Raw genomic sequence first — 10,374 nt, 5'->3', positions numbered from 1 at the left:
GCTGGAAATCCTCTCAGATGTAGAACTCAAATGTGTCTTGACGCCGCTGTTTGTAAAATCAAAATAAGATGTTCTAAATGGAACGCGATCGTATTTAAGACATTGAGATTTCCAGTAGATGTAGAACGACACAGTGAAATGCCGCCGACGTTTGTAAGATCAATAAGATCAAATAAGATGTTCTAAATGGAACGCGATGTAAGCTGTTCAGATCTTTTCCAAGCGTCTTGGAGACGTGTGCTGGCCTGGCTGGGATATGTCTATATAGTTGATGACACCAAATGAATAAGAAGGCTATTTCTGATTGGGGAAACTTTTAGCCTGTCTTTCTTTCAGTCCGCTGTTCCATACCAATCTTGCTGCAAATTATCAGACGTGAAGCACCAGGCATAACTTAATTTCGCGGCTACGTGGACCAGTAAGCTAATTGTTGAGGAGGCCCATAGTTTGAGAAAAGCTGCAGATCATAGACAGAGAACTAGATGTACCGCAGAGCGGTACAAAATATGACCGCCGCCCAGTCCAGCACATTTTTTCCACAAAAAGAAATCACGCTGAAAGGCCTATATGATTATAACTGTCTCACTAAATTGCATTATCCACACTCAATTCTCACTGGTATCTGCTAGACAACAAGTACCAAAACATGATTAGTTCATAGATTTCACATGTAAAATTAATTTTATACAACCCCACCTCCATCTTGCCAAGGGCCTTGGTGCGCGCACCCCCGCTTTCACTTAAACTCGCATTTCTACATTGTGACAAAAACTGTCAGACAGACAGTGAATTTTGGTTTACTAATAATGTGGTAACAATTATCATTTCAATTCTACCTCAAATCTGATCACTGCAGACTTTATAATGCAGACTCAAGCAGCCTTGAAAGACGCACACTTTGAATTTGATCAGAGCGGCTCGGATGACGCTAACTTGATGTGATTGGCTGGATGACCGTTCAATTAAATCAACAGACCTATTTGTGTCTCTCTGTGTGTGCGTTATCAGAGCCCACCCTTATTAGACATACGGTTCCAACTCTTTACGTGAGCGTTTATTTGCATATTTTACTTTCGTTTTAATCTGACAAAAAGTGTGGGGGATAGAATCGTGTTCCAGGAAAAGTGTGCACGTTATAACACCCACATCCCCCACGCTTGCTACGCCCCAAGGTTCAACAGAAAACACGGTTATGGAATTTGGCAGACACTTTTGTCCAAAGCGACTTACTGAATGAGTACTTTACATTACTTAAAATGAGCAGTAAACGGTAAAAAGATGGTAACAGATAAGTCTTTAGACCCCTCTAAGATCCTAAACTGTTGCAGGAATTCAGAATGCTGGAGGCAACTCATTCCACCAACCAGGAACCACTGAGGGAGAAAGTCTTGAATTTGACCTTCACAACAGATCAGAGGACCGCAGTGGGCAACTGGGGATGATCATGGAATTGAAATAGCCAGAGTGAGGGATCTTAATTGAATTGAGCAGAGTGAAATGTGTCCTCTATAGGAAGCCCAAGCAGGGTAACTAAGAAATGAGTGAAATGTGTCCTCTTTGGCTGATTAAATGCCAGGCGAGCTGCAGCATTTCTGAATTAACTGCAATGACTGCAAACCAGCTAACAAAGAATTGCAATAGTTCAGTTGGGAAATGACCATGCATGGCCTGTACAAGAAGTTGCATGGCATCCTGTGTCAGATAAGATATGATCTTCCTGATGTTGCAAACAACAACCCGACATGATTTTGCACTTGATCTCTATTCTGTGTTAACCTTGGGCACGGGGCTTGTGCTGCTATGAAGGTGCCTTGGTTGGTGGTGTGGGGGCAGGGTTGCACGAAATGAACAAATCGTCTTCTCACCGTAGCGTAGGCAGAGCGTATATAAGCCCCACACGCGCGGAGATTTGAAGAGAAGACGGAAGAATATTAAGGACATTTTGACACAGAGCAGAACAAACGCACTTGGTTTGAAGGCACAAGGAAGCAGGTACACACACACACTCACACACACACACACACAAGGGCATATAGCTGGTTTGAGTAAAACCCAGGAAAGTACACTGATGTTATTTTTGTCATTGTTCTGTGTCAGCATGAAGTGGTTGATCATCGCAGCTGCGTCTCTGGCAGTGGTGAGCTGTGCCAGCCTGCCAAAGGGTGATGTGGAGCAGGAGTTCCAAGCATGGAAACTCCAGTTTGGTGAGGACGCAAGGGAGTCATCTTGTAGCCTGCTGATTTAAATGTTGACATTATGTGAACATTTTAGAGCAAGTTCACTTATCTAAATCTTTTAAATATTTACCCTACACTGCATACATGTTATTTCATTACATACATTAACATATTATCAAGGAGTCATCATCATAATTTAAGCATGCTAATTTTACACTGAATGTCATTAACGTGTGAATGTATATTCATGGTGTGTGCTTCAAGTGACTTGTGCATTTGCACAGTGTCCATGTTTGTTTAAGAAATTGCATGATGCATATATAGAATTTACAAATTACTTGATGCATATATACCTGGATCTAAATATATGTTTACAAATTGCATGATGCATATAGGCAAATGTTAATGTTACAGTTTTTCTCAGTCGCTTTGGTGCTTTTTGCAGATCAGAATGAAAATTCTCATAACTATTAGTTCAACCTCCACAACATTTAGTCATTTGTGCACATCATAGTAGCAAATTTTCCTTCCTCTGAACAAATTGCAAATGCTTTTGGACATGTATCAGTTGCTTTCATACAATTCTCTGCTGTTTTTTAACATTATCATTTGCTTATGTCATGTCAGTCAAAATGAACTATACTTATGGATACTGAATAGTCGTTCCCTATAAAACTAATAGTGTTCATTTCATTGCTTGAGTCATTACATACAAAATTGTTGAACTAGTTATCAAATTCTGTCACAATGCTGTAGAATTGCAAAGAGCATACAGTAAAAATGTACGTATTCAGTGTCTTGTACTCACTTACTCCCCTAACTACAGCAATGTGTAACTTTACTGTAGTTTTCAAATGGCTGTACAAGTACTGTATAGTGCTGTCTTGAGCATGTTCAGGTAGTGTCACCGAGTTCTGCCCTTTTTTGCATTGGAAAACACTGAGAGAACTGTCATAATGAAAACATGACAAAGCCATTTGACTATCTTGTTCATAAACGATGGTGTCAAGACTTCTCATTTTGATGACACTGACAGTTTCATTGACATGAATACGTGCTTTTGAGGAATGGACTATCCATTTTGAGCAAGTGACATGCTTTTGCAGGTCATCCACTAGGTTTTGCAGTTTGCACTAATTGTTTTGAGAAATGCACTAACTGCTGTGCAAATGTTAATAGTGATGTGAGAATAGCACCAAAGCGACTGAGAAAAACTGTAATGTTTCTTCTCTGGCCACAGGTAAGGTCTACAAAACCCCTGAGGAGGAGGCGAAGCGTAAGGACATTTGGCTCGCTCACCGCAGTGTGGTCCTGGCCCACAACACCAGGGCTGATCAGGGAACTGAGACCTTCCACATGGGCATGAACCAGTTCTCTGACTTGGTATGGACACATGCCACATGCCATTAATTGTAGAATAACTTTTTTTTTACTTTAACTTTTAACTTAAAACAAATAACTTTGTATACATTTTTATATGATATATATTTTTTCTAATCAGTGCTACTCCTCTTTTACAGACAGATGAGGAGATGATGAAGAATGCAAACCACATGCTGCGTCCGGACGCCTCTAGGATTTAGAGACTCAATGCGTGCGCATAGCGTGCGCCAACATTTTTTCATCACATCTTTAAAGTGCTTCTTTAATTCATCATTTATTACAGTAAAGAGTATAGCAGAGCATCTATCAGTGCCTGTTTTCTGTCTCACCCTCTTTTCTTTACCTGCCTCTAAGACCTCCTGCTTCCCTCTCCTGAGTCTTCAGGATGTCCTCTTTAAAATATATATTGTATATTTAAAGGCAACATCCATAATATTCATCTAAATTATGTTTATTGAATTTATAAGGCTGCAGCCAGCTAGTTAGAGGGGAATTCCTGTGTAAAAAGGGATGCTTAGCATGAACTCTTTCCAGGACTAGGAACTGGGCAGCAGGTGGTGTCCACTATACAAATAACAAACCCACAACTATTAATAATAAATATCTCACTATGCTTTCACTTTCACAAAACTACAACACATCTCACTCACATGTATTTATCATCATCTCTTACTAAACGTATAAAACGTTCTTATTAATCCCCTATTGTAATTTCACCCCTTATCAATCCTTGACCTTTTTTAAAAAAAAAAAAACATAATTATTCCCTCCCGGACACATTCCATGACACAGGAAGGGGGAGACTGAAACACGCGCGCGCACACACACACAAACACCCTCGCGCACACGCCGGCGAGAGACACAGAGGAACACTAGTGACAAGTCTCGGCGCGCAAAACACAAGAAACAGTCCTTTTTAATAAACTATCTTTACACTTACAAAGTTATCAATGCCTCTATTTATATGTAAGGGCCCTTATTGTACTACCAAAGAAGCGTCGGGCTACTTTGAGACTTGTTAAATGGATTTCTATTTAAGCCGACAGCAGCACTACTGACAGCTTTTTGGAAACATCGGCCAGAACGTTCAAACTTGTTACCATGCTAAGCATAAGCAAAACACATTTTACACCAGATTTCCCCATTAAGTTAGGCATAATTAATGAAATAATAAAGTAGTTTTGGCTGGTTGTTAGTTCATGGACACAAGTAGACTTGACCTGTATGCCTAGTAGCAAAGTCCTTTTAGGCAAGTCCCTCCACTCGACGGCCATATTGCAACGCTTTTTGGGAACTCATCGGGCATCCTATTCAGCAGAAATGCGTGTGCGCAATACCCTGGAAATCCAGAGTTCTCGCGAGAGCACAATGGAATTCTCTCTCGAGACACTCTGGCAATGAGCAATGATGCACGTTACTTTTACCCTGATATCCTGGGGAACCAGCTAAACTGATGAAGACAGCGCTGCAACGTTGGAGGACAGTACACATTGGTCGTAGTGTTATCCGATTGCGTCAAAGTCCGAAATCATTCAGAGTAAACATGGTCTAGTGTTATCCATGCGTGCATTATGCGTGCAGTGAGATTTTTAAATGCATGCTTGTTGCCGCCCCTCGAGTTGGGCCATTACATTGTTCATGGCCAGACCCTTAATCATTCTAGATTACCAGGGTCTGGATTTTCCAGGCTACGTGCGCAAGGCTTCACGACACCAATCTTGCTCCAGCGGCGAGTTCACAGCACATGATTGGCACGATGTCTTCACAACACACCATATGATTGGCTCAATGTATTCACATCACACCACATGATTGGCTCAATGTATTCACATGTCGACATTTTGCCGAGGAAGGGGTGGGATATGTGTAGACAACGCATTACAAAGTAACCCCATGCATTTCAATGGAGGATTTTTTGAGTGCTGTGTCTCCTTGTTAGAAAGTCTCTTCTAGTAGATCTTGACTGACTTCACAGGCTCCGTCAGCATCAGCTGCTCTGCCACTCATCGTGCTCTGCTTCTCCCTCACACTCCTCAGGTACCTTGGTATAGCCTACATCTGGTCAAATTTCACTCTGTGATCTGTCATCTCTTTTGTCAATTTCTCTCTTATTTCTTACGCCGAGTGCCAAGTTTCCCGACCCAACCCGACCCTTCAGAAAATGTAACGTTAACGTGACCCCTCACCCCTAGCCCCTCCCTTCAGCGCTCTCGAAAACAATATCCAAATTAAAGACAACTTCTCATTGTATTAGTATTAGTATTTATTTCAACTCATAGTCTGGTTTATTATGTTAAGTGCAGGCATGTTTACGATTTCCTTAACCGAAAAAAAAAAAGAAAATACAATATTTTTGTAGGGGGGGCTTTTGAACATATTGGGGGGAAATAGGCCTAACGACGTCCCTCACTGGTCCTTCCGAAAGACTTGAAACAACAGCGGCCAATGATGGGCTGGCCTTTTCCAGCGAACCTGAACCTGTGGCAGGCACATCCGCGTAGACTGATGGGACCAACAGGGACACCTCCATGGTAGGACAGGCTCTCTCCACAAAAATGGATTATCTGGTAAATAGGGTGGATCCCACTTAAGCTGTCTGTAAATTAATGTTTTTCAGTATTACTCTGTGTTCTTGGGCCAGGATGGGCCAGACTATGTGTAAAGAAAAGACACACAATAATGTGTAACTTTGTAGTTTTGAAATAAAAAGTGCTGCCTTGCACGGTAACACTTTATAACTACACACAATTCATCATTTATTAAGCCTTTGTTACTTATTAGTTAATGGTTTGTTCCTCATTAGTAATTTCTAATTTATCATCAGTAAAGCATTTGTTCACACAGTTATAAACAGTTTGTTCATAGTAAATAAGCCTATATCTTAAATGTTAAATTATACATTATTGTTAATACTTAATAAATGATGCAATAATATGTTTTTGATTATTTCCATTATTTAACAGTTGTTACATACACATGCACTAATGATTAGTTAGGGTGAGGATACATATTTTATAAACCACTTCCTAATACTATAATTAATAATTAACTTACAAATGAGTTATAAAGTTTACATTTGCATTTATTAATTTAGCCGATACTTTCACCCAAAGCGACTTACACATGTCAATGAAATTAAAGGCCACATTGGTGGACGACGGGGTTTGAACCCCCAACTTTATGGGTTACTGCATGTTAACCCGGCTCCCTATCCACTACACTACCTCTGCCCAGAGGTATTACAACAGTCAATTTAAAAATATAATATAGATATGCCTGTTTACTATGAACAAACCATTTTTAACTGTGTGTAAACATGATTTACAGATGAGAATTAATGTAGGAATAATGCTTTACAAATGAAGAATACAGCATTTAATAATAGTTTACAGATGTTTAATAACAGTGTGTAGTAGAAGAAAACAGAAACTCTTGCATAGTTGTAGGGGTTTCTATCTGGGCCAAGGTAGTGTAGTATAAGTATAAGTATAGTATATATACTTTTTTGATCCCGTGAGGGAAATTTGGTCTCTGCATTTAACCCAATCGGTGAATTAGTGAAACACAAACAGCACACAGTGAACACACAGTGAGGTGAAGCACACACTAATCCCGGCGCAGTGAGCTGCCTGCTACAACGGCGGCGCTCGGGGAGCAGTGAGGGGTTAGGTGCCTTGCTCAAGGGCACTTCAGCCGCGGCCAACTGGTCGGGGCTCGAACCGGTTACAAGTCCAGAGTGCTAACCAGTGGGCCACGGCTGCCCAAGTGTAGTGGATAAGGAGCTGGACTAGCATGTAGTAGCTTGAAAAATTGGGGGTTCGATTCCCGGCTTTCACTGTTATGTCAATGGCCTTCAATTTAATTGATATGTGTACGTCGCTTGTCTGCTAAATGAATGAATGTGAATGTAATCTTTACAACTCATTTGAAAATGTGTTGCAAGGCATAGAAAGTCCTCACTTTAGATAAGCTCACAAAATATAATTAACTAACCACTTGTAACCCCTGAGTTAATCATGAATTATAGTATTAGGAAGTGGTTTATAAAATATGTATCTTCACCCTAACTAATCATTAGTGAATGTGTATATTGCATAATTTATTAAGTATTAACAATAAGTCATAAACATATTTTAGATATAGACTTATTTACTATGAACAAACCATTTATAACTCTGTGTAAAAATACTTTATTTATGAGAATTAACATAGGAACAATGCTTTACAAATGATGAACAAAGCATTTTGTAATAGTTTGCAACTGGTTTATAATAAGAAAATGATTTCATTATAAGTGGTTGTTTCATTACTTATTAAGTATAAATCATGTACTTACAAACATGTTTTTTGGATAGGCTTATTTACTATGAACAAACCATTTATAATTGTGTGAACAAATGCTTTACTGATGATAAATTATGTATGAACAAGAAATTACTAATGATGAACAAACCATTAACTAATAAGTAACAAAGGCTTAATAAATAAGTGTGTAGTTATTATAAAGTGTTGCCAATATTTGCTTTTGAGGCATAAACTAAGCATTTTGAGCAAGATACACACTTTTGCAGGTTTTCCACTACGCGGTGCAGTTTGCGTTTCTTGGTGCTTTAAGCCCCCAATTTTGTCATCAAGGCAGCACTGCCTGGAAGGCGCTAGGGTTAGACATGTCAAGGTTAGGGTTAGGATTAGGTGCCTTAAAGTCGACGGTGGCAGCACTGCCTGGACAACCCGTTCTCATCTCAGGGCGTCATATAAGGCCGTTTTGTCACGTCCTTCGGCGTTTTCAATCCACGCATATAGCACCCTTTCGCGTGTAGGTGCACGCTCATGGCTTTCAACCAACTTCAGCGTAAAACCACCCGCGATGTTATTAGACGCTCTGGGCTTCACTCGTCATTAATTCACCACAATGTTGAAGGACTGCACAGACGTAGGGTTTGAGCAACAACGAGTTATGTTTCCTCCATGATGATTGGTTAAAACAGGAGGTCATTAATCGTTTTTGATATAGGAGTTTATTGGCCGTTTTAACACCTTTATTGTGCGAGAGAGACGCTCATGGCTTTCTCCAATGCAACCCACGGGCGTTTCACAGGACGCATTCGGATTTGGCCAAATTGCAATACAAGGGCGACATATCCGACGCTTTCAGCAACAGTGCGGACAATTTGGTTTTGTTTTAAATTATCCAGTAGCCTAACCTTAATTTAAACCTGGACGTGTGCTTGGTAGGTCTAACAAAAAAAACCCACAATAACAGGTGAAATTCCGTGCCATCTATTGCCCGCATAGAGTATATTGGCCGTTTTCAATACCTTTACCGTGCGAGAGAGAGATGGCTTTCTCCAATCCAACCCACGTTTCACAGGACGCTTTCGGATTTGGCCTTCAATCCAAGGGCGACATATCTTACGCTTTCAGTAAAAGCGCGGACAATTTGCTTTTGTTTCAAATGATCCAGTAACCTTAATTTAAACATGAATGTGTGCTTGTTAGGCTTGGCCAAAAGACACAATAATATGTGACATGCCCATGCCATCTATTGCCTGCATAGAGGATTTGATTGGTCATTTTCAAAACCCTCATCGTGCGAGAGAGACGCTCATGGCTTTCTTCAATGCAACCCACGGGCGTTTCACAGGACGCTTTTGGATGTGGCCAAATTGCAATACAAGGGCGACATATCCAACGCTTTCAGCAACAGTGCGGACAATTTGGTTTTGTTTTAAATTATCCAATAGCCTAACCTTAATTTAAACATGGACGTGTGCTTGGTAGGTCTAACAAAAAAAAACCCACAATAACAGGTGACATGCCCGTGCCATCTATTGCCCGCATAGAGGAGTATATTGGCCGTTTCCAACACCTTTACCGTGCGAGAGAGACGCTCATGGCTTTCTTCAATAAAACCCACATATGCGTTTCACAGGACGCATTCGGATTTGGCCTTTCTAAGAGCGACATATCGGACGCTTTCAGTAACAGTGCGGGCAATTTGCTTTTATTTTAAATGATCCATAATCTTAATTCAAATATAAATGTGCGCTTGGTAAGCCTAACCAAAAAAGTCAATAATATGTGACATGCCCATCTAATGCCAGCTTAGAGGAGTTGCTGTACACCTGTATCGTGCGAGAGGGACAATGCAACCCACACAGGCGTTTAACATGACGCATTGGGTACGCATTCGCGGCAAAGGCCACCGCGCAGCACATAGCCCATTGATTTCCTATGGAGAGCGCAATGCGTAGTTAACGCGTCCGCTATGCATCTCGGGAAGGCGGCGCGGCGGTGCGTCGGGAGGTTAACGCTAGGCGGTTAGCCAATGAAAGTACATCTTCGGTACACAAGTTCTCTCTTTTGCTCTAGTCTTCCGGTCCGCCTGCCAGAAATATTTGTTCCGCCTGCTCCGCGTGTTAGTTTAGTGAAAATATATTAAGCTATGGTGGCGAAGCCATTAAGTTTAGAACAAGTTCGCCACTGCACCCTATCAAAAAGACCTTGTTTGCGACTTGAACCAAGACAGAAGGTGCTTTGGAGGAACATGTCAGTGATATGTGTGAGTGTTTCAATAAAAGATGTTAAAATTCCTTGCATTGGTTAACAGTATTACGTACAGCTGCAGGCCAGTTTCATATTATTTTAGGGTCTTCGTGTAGCCAGTACAATTACATTTCTCTGTCCATAATATTGCATTTCTGTAGTAAAGTGCAGTAGTAAGTGCAACGTCCCAGGTAGACTACTGTATTTTCCTGCATATGAACTGTAAATAATGGAGTTACATTTTGTATTTGAATGTTTACCTAATTTT

General features: G+C 40.6%; 1 protein-coding gene and 1 long non-coding RNA gene across 4 annotated transcripts in view; both read left to right on the top strand.

Annotated features, from left to right (window-relative positions):
- Positions 1–1,883: 1,883 nt before the first annotated feature.
- On the top strand, positions 1,884–3,864 carry LOC143134845 (cystein proteinase inhibitor protein salarin-like). Its single transcript, XM_076295533.1, has 4 exons — positions 1,884–1,992; positions 2,098–2,204; positions 3,418–3,560; positions 3,698–3,864. The coding sequence occupies exons 2-4, from the start codon at positions 2,099–2,101 to the stop codon at positions 3,758–3,760; spliced, it is 312 nt and encodes a 103-aa protein (XP_076151648.1). The 5' UTR covers positions 1,884–1,992; position 2,098; the 3' UTR covers positions 3,761–3,864.
- Positions 3,865–9,388: 5,524 nt separating this feature from the next.
- Positions 9,389–10,374, top strand: part of LOC143134846 (uncharacterized) — a 5,786-nt gene continuing 4,800 nt past the window's right edge. Inside the window, exon 1 of one of the 3 annotated variants that reach the window (XR_012988717.1) lies at positions 9,389–10,122. This is a non-coding gene — a long non-coding RNA (uncharacterized LOC143134846). The remainder of the gene's footprint in view (positions 10,123–10,374) is intronic. The other 2 variants (XR_012988718.1, XR_012988719.1) reach the window with 2 other exon arrangements.

This window comes from Alosa pseudoharengus, unplaced genomic scaffold, assembly GCF_046254945.1.
Source record: "Alosa pseudoharengus isolate Yale_2024_CS ecotype anadromous, Long Island Sound unplaced genomic scaffold, YU_APseudo_1.1 YU_APseudo_1.1_scf_2, whole genome shotgun sequence".
Taxonomy (NCBI): domain Eukaryota; kingdom Metazoa; phylum Chordata; class Actinopteri; order Clupeiformes; family Clupeidae; genus Alosa; species Alosa pseudoharengus.
The sequence above is the reverse complement of the archived record's forward strand: the minus strand, read 5'-3'. Positions and strand labels throughout refer to the sequence as shown.

Bases quoted from the DNA above. Each gene is read 5' to 3' on its own strand.
- LOC143134845 (XM_076295533.1), top strand. From the start codon at position 2,099: ATGAAGTGGTTGATCATCGCAGCTGCGTCTCTGGCAGTGGTGAGCTGT. The intron at 2,205-3,417 runs GTGAGGACGCAA...CTCTGGCCACAG, and splicing joins AGCATGGAAACTCCAGTTTG to GTAAGGTCTACAAAACCCCT. The intron at 3,561-3,697 runs GTATGGACACAT...CCTCTTTTACAG, and splicing joins TGAACCAGTTCTCTGACTTG to ACAGATGAGGAGATGATGAA.